The sequence below is a fragment of the Grampus griseus genome (genome assembly GCF_964374135.1).
Source record: "Grampus griseus genome assembly, chromosome: 20".
NCBI classification, from domain to species: domain Eukaryota; kingdom Metazoa; phylum Chordata; class Mammalia; order Artiodactyla; family Delphinidae; genus Grampus; species Grampus griseus.
Window position 1 is genome coordinate 40,125,925 of NC_139014.1, and position 13,771 is coordinate 40,139,695.

The 13,771-nt window shown below is 43.8% G+C and overlaps 1 protein-coding gene across 2 annotated transcripts in view; it reads left to right on the forward strand.

Annotated features, from left to right (window-relative positions):
* The window catches only part of PIGL (phosphatidylinositol glycan anchor biosynthesis class L), a 53,990-nt gene that overhangs the window by 11,530 nt on the left and 28,689 nt on the right, over positions 1 to 13,771 (forward strand). For both annotated transcript variants that reach the window (XM_082678234.1, XM_082678233.1), the window contains exon 2: positions 450 to 549. In XM_082678234.1, coding sequence (XP_082534360.1) covers positions 450 to 549 — 100 coding nt within the window. The remainder of the gene's footprint in view (positions 1 to 449; positions 550 to 13,771) is intronic.

Below are 13,771 nucleotides of genomic sequence, written 5' to 3' on the forward strand. Positions count from 1 at the left end.
TCTACAGCAGAAATTAACACAACATTGTAAATCAACTATAATTTAAAAAATAAATAAGATTAAATAATAAGGGGCCCAAACAAATAGTGTGTCCAGATACCTGACTTGTTCTGAGTGGTTACAGAAGGGTCAGTCCTAAATCTGTTTAACTGCAAAGCAGGTGCTCAAAGCCTGTAGCTTGGAGCTGAAAGGTACATAGACAGGCAGGCAGATGGACAGACACAGGGAGAGACACAGAGATGGGGAAGAATTCAAAGGTGATTCTAAAGACGGCTTCTCACAGGAGTGTCTGATAGTAACCCTAGCGTTGCGTCTTCTTCAACTTTTTATCACCACCACAAAATTTTCAGGTAGCTTAAATCCTATAGGGAACAAGATGAGATAAGAATGAGTGAACGATAGATCTCCACTGATAAAGAAATCGACAACTGTGTATTTGTTATCCTCAGGAAATTACTACAATCAAGGGGAGACTCGTAAGAAGGAACTTTTGCAGAGCTGTGATGTTTTGGGGATTCCACCCTCCAACGTAATGATTATTGACAACAGGTAAACTTATCTTTTAACAAGTGGAAATTCATTGGCAATAAAAATGCAGTGGTACACTGAACAGACACAAACATAACGTGGGTGGATAAGAACATCTTACTTGAGAAGTCTACAGAAAATAGTTTCACGTTTGTTTTTAAGTGACAGTGTAGTGCAAGTGAATTTTTTCAACTTCTGTTCAGATTTTGTCTTAAGATAGCTGCTTCTCTTGAATCTTTAAAAAAAATTATTATAAAAAATTTCAGGGACTTCCCTGGAGGTCCAGTGGTTAAGACTCTGCACTTCCATTGCAGCGGCCACAGGTTCGACCCCTGGTCAGGGAACTAAGATCCCATATGCCGCAGCCAAAAAAAAAGAGTCAAAAGTGTAAAGAACAGTATTACGAACCCTACATGCCTATAATCTGAGACCAGTGATTGTCAAGCCTTTGCCATACGTACTTCATCTAACCCCACATAACATCTGTTGTGTGTGAAGTTGTGGTTTTTTTGCAGTTGTAACTTAGCTGTTATATATTTTTTAAAAAAATTTATTGGAGTAGAGTTGATTTACTCTGTTGTGTTAGTTTCAGGTGTACAGCAAAGTGACTCAGTTATACATATACATGTATCCACTCTTGTTTAGATTCTTTTCCCGTATAGGCCATTACAGAGTATTGAGTAGACTTCCCGTGCTCTACAGTAGGTCCTTATTAGTTATCTGTTTTATATATAGTAGTGTGTATGTGTCAATCCCAGTCTCCCAATTTATCCCTCCTGTGTGTGAAGTATTTTAAAAAGAAAACCCAACCATCAGGTTATTCTATCCCTACGTACTTCGGGATACATCTCTTAAGAAGATAGACTTTTTTTTCATGCAGCCACAATGTCATTATTATCCATCTAACAAAATTAATAGTAACAGCAATTCCTTGATGTCTCCAATGCACAGTCCATTTTGAGCTACTCCAAGTAGCTCAAAAATGAATGTCTTTTCACAGTTGGTTTGTTCAAATCAGGATGTAGACAGAGTGCACACATTATACCTGGTTGATATTCTGCGTGTCCCTCCCCCCCCCGACCTTGCACTGATTGTTGAAAACCTGAGTCAGTTGTCGTACAGAAGGATTTGTCTGTCTGCTCCCTCGTGGTTTTACCTAAGCAGTTCCTCTATCCTCCATATTTCTTGCAAACTGGAAATGAACGCTAACTTTCAGGGGCAAGAAGCTGCACTGTGTACTCCCTGTTCTGTCATTTCAGGACATGTACTATCTGTCTCACTTTTAGTCACGCATGTGACTGTCTGTCACACATACTGTGTGCCTCACTCTTAGTGAGCTCACGTGGCAATGGCCGCCCCGTTCACTGTAAAGACCCACATCAGCCTTTCACGCGGTGCTTTCACGAATCCTTAATGAACTAGAAGTTGCAAAACGGTGACTTTCTAAATGTCTCCTGCGTTCCAAATGTATTAGCTATATATTCTTCTATAAAGCAGAACTTTATCAACTGGGGCTATTTAGTTATCCTGATAGGTACTTTGATCCCAAAAGACAGGCTAAATGCTTAATTCTTTCCCTTTAATCGCCGTTTTCAGAATAGGAGTTGATCCCCTACATACCTCCGATGGTAACCCATTGTTTGTTTGTTTGTTTCTTGGATGGGGAGGCCACTGCTTTATTTCATTAGGAACTTCTGTGTTCACGTGTTCGGATTTTCAGTTTAAGTCATTGTGTTCTTTGATACTCCAGTTGTCTCCTCTTTGGCCTCTTCATGTTGGCTCATGCATCCTTTTGATAAGAAACGAAGACTCTGACTTAATTTATTACAATTTTTACATATCCCGAAGATCATGCAGCTTCAGCAATATCCCCTACTTTGAAGATGCTACAGGAGGGGGTTAGTAAACTTCTTAAAAATAAATACTTCAAGAAGCCAGTTTGAAGATTCAAGGAAACCAGGTATCTTAGTCTGCTCAGGCTGCCATGGCAAAATACCAGAGACTGGGTGGCTTAAACAACAGAAGTTTTTCTTTTTAATATTTATTTATTTGGTGGCGCTGGGTCTTAGTTGTGGCACGTGGGCTCCTTAGTTGCAGCAGGTGGGCTCCTTAGTTGTAGCATGCAAACTCTTAGTTGCGGCATGCACACAGAATCTAGTTCCCTGACCAGGGATCAAGCCCGGGACCCCTGCATTGGGAGCGCAGTCTTAACCACTGAGCCACCAGGAAAGTCCCCAGAAATGTATTTTTTTCTCACAGTTCTGGTGGCTGGAAGTATAAGATCAAGGTGCAGCAGGGTTGATTTCTGGAGAGAGTTTGCTTCTTGGTGTGCGGATGGCCGTCTCCTCACTGCTCACATGTAGCAGGGAGAGAGAAGTTTCTCTCTTCCTCTTCTTATAAGACCACCAGTCTTATAGGGTTAGGGTCCCACCATTATGACCTCACTTAACCTTAATTACCTCCTAAAGACCCCGTCTCCAAATACAGTCACATTGTGGATTAGGGCTTCAACACATGAATTGTGGGAGGACACAATTCAGTCCCTAGCAACCTGCAACTTTTAGTCTTTCAGCTTCTCATTTCCTAACCCAGAAAAAGCAGAGCTTTGGAATCTTGCTTTGGGTTATTTAGATGGGTCAAAGAGAAGAATGAAGGGGAGAAAGAGAAAAAGAAAAAGTTTTATGGAGGACCTACACTCGGAATAATAATGGTAAATGTATATTAAACTGTTATTGTCAGTGCCAAAGACCATACTAAATACGTGATCTTAAAACCTTCAAAATAATCCAATTACTTCTTCCACGTTATAGATAAGAAACAGGCCTAGTGAGAGGTTGAGTCATTGGCCCGGGGTCATCCAGCTAATATGTGGTAGAGCTGGCGTTCCAGCTGAGGCTCTGTGGTCACCATGCTTTGTCAACTCCATGAAGGGACTCACAATTTCACAAAGGTCATCTCATTTAATTCTTCCACTAACTGTAGAAAGATAGGTCTTTATTATCCTTTTTCAGTTTCACACGAAGAAACTAAAGCTTAAGACATTTAACAAATGGCAGTCAGTGCTAGGACTCGAAAGCAGAAAGGAAGACGGAACTGATTCCTGACTTTCTGCGAGAAAGTAGGTCACCACTTTGTTAGTGTATTTGGAAGACCAATGCGTGTTTAAGAGAACATTTGGTTGATGTTGTCTGCTGTCTTCCATTGTTCTGAACTTCGTGGCTGGGTTTCAGGGAGACGTTTAGCCAGAGGAGCTCAGTCAGGTAAACCCTTATCCAGGGACTTCACTGGTGGTGCAGTGGATAAGACTCCGCGCCCCCAATGCAGCAGGCCCGGGTTTGATCCCTGGTCAGGGAACCAGATCCCACATGCATGCCACAATTAAGAGTTTGCATGACACAACTAAGGAGCCCACGTGCTGCAACTAAGAGCCTATGTGACCAAATAAATAAATAAATACAATTTTTTTTAAAGTAAACCCTTATCCAACGCCTTAAAGAGGGAAAAAAGTTCAGGTCTCAAGATGAGAAGGCATCTCAGTAATCAGACAACCAAATGGATACTTCGGGTGATTGTACCTAGTTCCTTAATATCTGTGGGTTCTGCTGATTTAATGAACCATATGATATTTAACTGCATGTTATTAACAGATGCATATTAAGTGCCTGGACTGGGAAAGGCGCTGTGCTAGATGCTGAAGAAGGAGAACAGTTCAAGGTCCAGGAGCCGGGTAGTAGGTGTTGGCCTGACCGTCGCCACTGCTGAGTTTGCAGAAACGTTCACTGTGCCAAGGTTCAGGCCTAGAAGGGGCTTAGAGACCCTCTCCAGGGTACTTGGGAATTGAACGTGATTGGGAAATGCAACCCACAGATTTAGTATTCATTTGTTGCTTTTGTGCTTCTTAATATATTAGGAAGAGTCCACAGAATTATTTCATTTACATTTCAAAACAAAACAAAAAGTAAACACACTTTTCTGTACACATAGATAATTTCTAAAAGAACATATACCAGACTCGTTAATAGTAGCTGCTACTTAACTGGACCAGGGAAGGACACTTGCACTTCTTAATTCCACAGAATTCTGTACAGTTTTATTTCGCTTTTGCTTTTTCAGGAAGCCTATATTACTTTTTTTTTTTTGCGGTACGCGGGCCTCTCACTGTTGTGGCCTCTCCCATTGCGGAGCACAGGCTCCAGACGCGCAGGCTCAGCGGCCATGGCTCAGGGGCTCAGCCGCTCCGCGGCATGTGGGAACTTCCCGGACCGGGGCATGAACCCGTGTCCCCTGCATCGGCAGGCGGACTCTCAACCACCGTGCCACCAGGGAAGCCCGCCTATATTACTTTTTAAAGTACAAGCAGAAACGCACATATATGGAATCTAAAAAAAAAATGGTACTGATGAACCTAGTGGCAGGGCAGGACTAAAGATGCAGATGTAGAGAACGGACTTGAGGACACGGTGGGGAAGGGTAGGCTGGGACGAAGTGAGAGAGTGGCATGGGCATATATACACTACCAAATGTAAAATAGGTAGCTAGTGGGAAGCAGCCGCATAGCACAGGGAGATCAGCTCGGTGCTTTGTGATGACATAGAGGACTGGGATAGAGAGGCTGGGAGGGAGGCTCAAGAGGGAGGGGATATGGGGATGGATATATGTATACATATGGCTGATTCACTTGGTTGTACAGCAGAAACTAACACAACACTGTAAAGCAATTATACTCCAATAAAGATGTAAAAAAAAAAAAAAGTACAAGCAGACCTCAGACATATCACAGGTTGGGGTCCAGCCCACTTCAATAAAGCGAATATCACAATAAAGCAAGTCACAGGAACGTTTTGGTTTCCCAGTGCATATAAAAGTTACGTCGACATTATAGCGTATTAAGTATGCAGTAGCATTATGTCTAAAAAGACAACATACATAGCTTAATTAAAAACTAGATACGATCTGAGCCTTCAGCGAGTTGTAATAATAACATCAAAGATCATTGATCATAGATCACCATAACAAATATGATGATAATAATGAAAAAGCTTGACATGTTACAAGAATTACTGAAATGTGACACAGAGACATGAAGAGCGCAAATGCTGTTGGGAAAGTGGCACCAATAGACTTGCTCTCACACGGTTGCCACAAACCTTCCATTTATTAAAAATGCAGCATCTCTGAAGCGCAATGAAGAAGCACAATGACGCGGTTACATTGATGTATTATATTTTTTAAAGACGACTCCACCTCAGTAATAAAACATTCTTCCCTCTGTACTCAGCTTCTATCCCTACAAGTGAAGGCTAAATTAGAAATAATTCTGCGTACGTTTTGATAATATTTGGTTTGATAAGTTCAAAACACAGAATAGAATTCCTTGAAAAGATAATAATGCTTTGAAGCCTTTTTATAAACACTGTGCTTGTCTCATGGGCCTCATTCTGGAGGATGAGCGGGCACAGGGTCAGATAAGCTGCTCCAAAGGGCTCTGGCTGGAAATGCGGGGGGCCTGACCCCCGCAGACCCTCCGGTTATAACCCAGGCCCATTAAAATGCTTCCGGGCCCAATGACCAACTGTTGGGCAAAACTTATGGGGTCTCAGAACTGATCGTGGTCTGATCCATGCTCCCATCGTCCTGCACCTGCGATGCCACGTCACAGCTATTCCCACAACTAAAACAGGGAGGACTCCCAGCGCCCCAACCTGTGTCCTCGTATGTAAGCTGGGCCGCAAACACACCACGCTTTCCTCTGCGTCCACACCCATGCATGTGCCTGGCCCTCTTCCACACGCTTCCTCTCTTCCCAGCACCCCACACCCTGGCCCTCTAGCAAACACCTCTTCATCCCTCAAACCCCAGCTCAAGATTACCTTAGACTCTGCAGCACCATCCCAGATTTTCTTAGGCACTTTGGTTATATTCTCATTGTCCCGTTCTATCCTAGCACATACACTAATTTTTTAATCTGCGCCATAAGCCCCTCTATATCTTTTATTCCTGTATCCGCAACCTCTGTCTTAACCCTTGACACATAGTAGTTGCTCAGTTCATGTTTGTTGAATAAATGAATGACTCCGCTTATACCAGAAGCTTTCTTCCTGTGGCAGCACGTAAACGTGTGGTCTCGAGAACTTAGATGATACCGAAGCGTCTCAACACCCTTCCTCACTTTTTCTTCATTTACCCAGAAATGGTGATTAGCAAACCAATTTCTGAGACTTCAGTGAGACTGTTCCCACTTTTTAATTAAGTGAAACAGTCTTGATCCCTGACTTGCGTAGTTATTTTTAACCTTCTGGAAAGTCCTAAGTGAGTACTTTGGTTTGGAAGAATTTGTCTACATCTCTTGATTTTTGCCATTCTATAAGCTTGGCTCCACTGTCCTAAAGGTTCAGCGTCATGAAAATCTCATTCCCAGTGCTTGTCTTAACACCATTCCGGCATTAACAAGCCCAAGACTTTGACAGACTAATTTGAGCTGAACAAGGAAACAGAATCCAGTACCTAGTATAAACCGTAAATGAGCCTGGCTTGCTAGCAGTTCCTGGAACTCTTTGTGTTTTCCAATAAATCTACACAAATCATACAGTGAAAGAGAAGCCACGAAGCAGAGAGTCTGGGACTGTTGGGGTCATGTTGGTAATTAAACCCCCTCTCTCTCTCTCAAGACCCAGTAAGGGCCTTCCCCCCAAAAAAACCGGGAAAGACCGTATGCCAACTGCCAAAGTGGATCTGACCAAGCGTCCTCTCACTATAAGGGATGAAAACAAAGCTCCTCGCAGCCTTTCTCCAAATACACACGGAAGTGCCTGGGCACAGGGCAAGGGCACAGCTCCAGTTCCAGTTGGCAAAAGCAGAGCAGGGCTCCCGTCCTCCCAAAGGGCGCGCAGGACAGGAATGTTTCCTAGAAAAGGAACCAGGGGAGGAGACCGAAGTGGACCGAGCTGATACGGAGCTACTGTGTGAACTTGGAAAGCCGCTTCCCTGCTACTTCAAAGGCGGGTTATTCTGGGAGCTGAAGGGAGGCTGGGTCTTTAAGTCACATAAGTCAGTACAGAAGTAGAGTGGGACCAGGGAGGGTGGGCTTAACAAAGCATGTATTTGTGGCTGATTCTACTCCTGGAAAGAGGCTGCAAATATACCACAAAAATAGGATTCAGGGTGACTGTGTACTGTGATACTCATTACAGCACTCTTCACAATAGCAAAAAGTTGGTAGCAACCTAATTTAGCAGTAGGCAATGAATTATATAGCCACGGTCCAGAACATGAAACCACAATTCAGAGTTTTCTCTGCATAGTTAATAACCCAGGAAGATGTTCATAATATAATGTTGAGTTTAAAAAGCAGTGTATACTTTCTTTACACTTTTCTGTATTTTCCATAGTTTTGATAGTGAGCATACATTACTTGTAAGCCAAAAGTTTCATTAGATTTATTTTAAAATATATTATTTCTGGGAATTCCCTGGCGGTCCAGTGGTTAGGCCATCCGAAACGTCTACTGAATGTTAATTGTCTTCAGCTGCAGCTCTTCAGATATTCTCTTTCCTTTATCATGGAGGCACCTAGATTTTTCGTGCGTTTTCTTTTTTTAAATTCATTTTATTTATTTGTTTTTGGCCGCGTTGGGTCTTCGTTGCTGCTCGCGGGCTTTCTCTAGTTGCGGCGAGCGGGGGCTACTCTTTGTTGCGGTGCGCGGGCTTCTCACTGCGGTGGCTCCTCTTGTTGCGGAGCACGGGCTCTAGGCATGCGGGCTTCAGTAGTTGTGGCACGTGGGCTCAGTAGTTGTGGTGCATGGGCTTAGCTGCTCCACGGCATGTGGGATCTTCCCGGACCAGGGCTCAAACCCGTGTCCCCTGCATTGGCAGGCGGATTCTTAACCACTGCGCCACCAGGGAAGCCCTTGTGTTTTTTCTTATTCGCCTTTTGGTACTCTCCTGGGGCAAGGAGACATGATGTCACATCACCAGAAATAGCTTATCAACATGATTCTCCTTCAAAGTGTGCTTCTCCTTGACCGTTATTATCTCTGGTTCTCACAGTGCTAATCAAAGAGTACTGGTGCCTCTGAGGATGGTGAGGCTTGACTTTGAGGGACTTTCAAATCCTGCTAAAAGCAGATGCAAGGTAGAGCATCTGCTGGCCAGCTGTATGCCCCTCTTTCTGGGGCAGATCTTACAGTATTGGGCGGGTATGTTTATGTTTTCTGATTTTCTGATATGGTGGGGGTTTTTTTGCTTCATCAAAGTCGATGCTCTATAACTGTTATTCCTTTTGTTGTGTTCGATGGCGTCTGAGGGAAGAGAGTGAAGTGGAAGTGTTACTGGCACTGTAAGTGGAAGTCCATATTTCCACCTAGGAGTCCTGCTAGCAGTTGAAGGGAGAATGAGTAAGAGGAAATCAAGACCAGAGAAAAGAAAATGAGGGAAGTACAGTATGACGGAAAGAGCTCTGGTCCAGGGGTCATGAAATGGGGCTTCAGGTTGTAGCTCTGCCACAAACCGACTGTGTTCCCTTTGGCAAATAATGTCCCCTCTTTGGGCTTCTCTTTTCTTATACGTACAATGACTGGATGAGATGGCGACTTTACCTCAAGCGCCTAGATCTTATCCAGAGCAGAGCAGGACGTGTTTAGATATGGCTGTTCTTCTGCAAATGGAGGTTTATGTGCTCAGCTTGGCAATACAGCTGACACACTTTTAAGTGCTTTCCATTTTACTAAGCACCGGTACATTTCATGACATCCACGGTAGACTGTGTTCACTGTGACATGCTGGGGTCCTTGCATCAGAGAGCTGAATAGGGATGTAAAAAACTAAACAGCAGCCCTTTTAATAACCAAATACCGTAGACTGGGTGGCTCACAAACAGCAGAAAGTTATGTCTCACCGTTCTGGAGGCTGAGAAGTCCAAGATCAGAGTGTCAGCAGATTTGGTGTCTGGTGAGGGCCTGTTTACTGGTTCACAGATGGCTCTCTTCTTGCTGTATCCTCTCCTGGCAAAAGAGGCAAGGGAGCTCTCCAGGGTCTCTATTATAAGGACACTAATCCCATGCATGAGGGCTCTGCCCTCATGACCTCATCACCTCCCAAAGGCCCCACCTCCAAATACCATCACATTGGGGAAACAGGTTTCAACGTACGAATTTTGAGGGGACACAAATATTCAGTCTAGAGCATCTACAAAAATTGTACTAGGCACCAAAAACTTTGGATAAGAGGCAACTAATTCTCTACCATGCAAGTCTTATAGACAAAGAGTGTTAGGATCCAGAAGAAAGGTTATTGGGTCAGTTTTTCAGATTATTTCTCCATAACACCAAGTTCCAAGAAATAATTCTTAGTCATTTGTGGGATGTTCCAGAGAGCCCTTGGGATAAGAAAAATTGCAGCTGCCTGTATGTGTTGCAATTTAAGACGATGTGGTCGTACTTTGGCAAAACTGTCATGGTGAGGTAGACCTAGTTCTGCAAGGCTGAGCCACAGCTTAACTAGCCAGTTTCTGTACTGGAAGGATTTATAGGATCTATTCTTTTTTAGGTTTTCTTTTTCTTTCTTTCTTTAATAATACTGTTACCCTCATATATACAGTCAATTGGTTTTCAACAGGGCTGCTAAGAGAGTTCAATGGGGCAACAATACTCTTTTCCACAAATGGATATCCACATACGAAAGAACAAACTTGGACCCCTTCCCTACACTAAACCCAAAAGTTAGCTCAAAAAGACCTAAATATAAGAGCTAAAACTATAAAACTCTTGAAAGAAAATATAGGAGCAAATCTTCATGAGCTTGGGTCAGGTAAAGCCCTCTTAGATATGACACCAAAAGCATATACAACCAACAAAAGAAAAAATAGACTTCATTATCAAAATTAAAAACTTTAGTGCCTGATGCATACTATCAAGAGAGTGAAAAGACAACTCACAGAATGAGAGAAAATATTTGCAGATCATACATCTGATAAGGAATTAATATCCAGATATCGATAGGTAGATAGATATAAATGTAATATACCTTATATACTATATAGAGTATAGTATACATAACAGATAAAATAAGATATGAAGGACTTGAATAGCTATTTCTCCAAAGATATACAAATGGCCAATAAGCATAGGAAAAGATGCTCAACGTCATTAGTCATTATAGGATAGAAATCAAAACCACTGTGAGACACTACTTCACACCGACTAGGTTGACCATTTTTTATTTTATTTTATTTTATTTATTTATTTTTGTGTGTGTGGTACGCGGGCCTCTCACTGTTGTGGCCTCTCCCGTTGCGGAGCACAGGCTCCGGACGCGCAGGCTCAGCGGCCATGGCTCACGGGCCCAGCCGCTCCGCAGCACATGGGATCTTCCCGGACCGGGGCACGAACCCGCGTCCCCTGCATCGGCAGGCGGACTCTCAACCACTGCGCCACCAGGGAAGCCCGGCAGGCCGATTCTTAACCACTGCGCCACCAGGGAAGCCCAACCATTTTTTAAGAATAAAATTAGAAGAGAAATACCAAGTGTAGGCCGGGATTCAGAGAAATTGGAACCCTCACGCACTGGTGGGTTTGTAAAATAGTTCAGTCATCATGTAAAAGAGTTTGGCAGTTCCTCAAAAACTTAAATACAGAATTACCATTACCCAGCAATTCTATTCCAAAGTAAAGACCTAAAAGAATTGAAAACAGACATTCAAACAAAAACGTGTACATGGATGTTCATAGCAGCACTGTACACAGTAGTCAAAAGTTAGAAACAACTCAAATTCCCATCAGCTGATGAATGGGCAAACAAAATGTGGTCTATCCACACTGTGGAATATTATTCAACCACAAAAAGGAGTGAAGTACTGATACATGCTACAGTGTGGATGCACCTAAAAAGAAGCCAGATAGGGGCTTCCCTGGTGGCGCAGTGGTTGAGAGTCCGCCTGCCGACGCAGGGGACACGGGTTCGTGCCCCGGTCCGGGAAGATCCCACGTGCCGCGGAGCGGCTGGGCCCGTGAGCCATGGTCGCTGAGCCTGCGCGTCCGGAGCGTGCTCTGCAACAGGAGAGGCCCCGACAGTGAGTGGCCCGCGTACCGCAAAAAAAAAAAAAAAAAGAAGAAGTCAGGTAACAGCCACATAGTGTATGAGTCCGTTTATCCGAAACACCCAGAACTGGCAAATCCATGGAGACAGAAAGTAGATCAGTGGCTGCCAGGAGTGGGGCGGAGAGGGGAGTGGGGAGGGACTCATAATGGGGTTTATTTTTTTGAGGTGATGAAAATCTCCTAAAATTGACTGCCGTGACGGTTGCACGACTCTGTTAACATACTAAAAACGAAAACACATTGAATTGTGCACTTTAAGTGAGTGAATTGCATAGCATGTGAATTATAATCTCAACCAAGCTGTTATGAAAATCATAGTAACATTTAATAATAGAACATTTATAATGTTAATTGTAAAAACAAACAGTACAAAAATATATCAAGTGAAAGAAATGAATGTCTCCTTCCATACACTTCTCTCCTCAGAAGAAACCACTGTTAACCTCTTGATGTGTAAACTTCCATACCTTCAATACTTCACAAATATATATTTACATACAAGCACAAATATAGTTCATTTTTCAGTACTCCGTACTACTCCATGGGATACCTGTATCATAATTTATTTGACTAATAAAACTGTCCCGTGGCCTTCCTAGAAACCTCGTTAACCTCGTGAAATAAATCCCCATGGCCGCTCACTCTGGCGTGCTACATAGAGTAAAACACTATTTAATTATACACCAGTGTCTGCAGGGTGGGCTTCCTGTCCACCTCCAGGATGAGACCTGAGGGTCTTCCATTACTTCGTCTTTTGTGCCAGGTAGTGCCGGGCAGCTGACAGCCGCGTGTTAGAAATCATGGCTTTGGGGATTTCCCTGGCGGTCCAGTGGTTAAGACTCTGCGTTCCCAATGCAGGGGGCCTGGGTTCTATCCCTGGTTGGGGAACTAGATCCCACATGCATGCTGCAACTAAGAGTTCACATGCCACAACTAAGACCCAGTGCAGCTAAATAAATAAATAAACAATTTTTTTTTTTTTTAAATCATGGCTTCGTAGCTACACAGTAGGGGTGCTGCTTGCCTCACAGGCCCCTTATTTGAACTAAATCCGGAACCCAAAGCCTGGCAAGTATAACTGCTCAATAAATATTAATCCCTTCCTTTTTTTTTTTTTCAAGGAGGCGGTAGAAACCAAGTTCATGAATCTCCTAACTCTTTGAATTATTTTTGGATGTAGTCATAGGACAAGTCTTTGGCTTTGAGGTCTTAGGAATGAACTTGTGGTTTCTGACTTGGCTATTAGTCTTTCTCCGACCACCAAGTTCAGACTCAAGACCCTCACCAGCCCACTGAGTGCATCTGGGGGTAGTGGAGGCTTGTGCAGGACCAGCCACAGTAGAGCAGGTATCCCAGGTTCCCCTCTGCCTGGCTCCACACCTGGCCTGGGCTGACAGCCGGGACCAGACTGGTAAGTGAAACAGACTCACCCCTCCAGGAGCCCCCAGGCTAGGGAGAAGATGAGCACATACATTTTCATCATGCCATGGTAAGAGCAGAGATAGAGCGCAAGGGCAAGGGCAGAGGAAGGTCTCCAAGGAGCGCTGCTTCACCTGACCTGAGATTTGGGGCAGGTCTTCCTAAAGATGTGACTGTTCTAGTGACCTGAGCCGAGTCACGAATGCCTAAAAGGCAGGCTGGTGAAGAAGCAGCAGGGGAGCATTACAGGTGGAAAACCCAAAAAGTGTCAGAGGCCCCAAGCCGCGTGGTGTGAACACCAGGGGAGTGGTGTGTCATGCAGGCAGAGTGCAAGACGCCAGCGTCCAGCGAAGCCCTCTCTCCCCCAAGCCATCCCTTTCTGCTGCCACTTCCTTTTCCCCATTTCTTCCTTTTCCAGTGAAACAGGATCAGCAGCCTTATAATAATAATAGCTGACACATCCTCACTCTGTATCCAGCGCTATTCTGCATGCTTTAAATATATTAACTTGTTTACTTCTCGGTCCTATGAGGTGGATACTGTTATTACTCCATTTTCGAACTGAAGAAACAGAGAGGTTAAGTAACTTGCCCAAAGCACACCAGGGCCACATGGCCTCCCCTCTGCTTTGGCCTGTGCTTATGGTCTCCATGGCCCTGGCTTTCCATGGCCCCCCTCCATCCAAACAGACTAACTGGAATGGTATTTCATAAAATACGGGGATTGATCTGT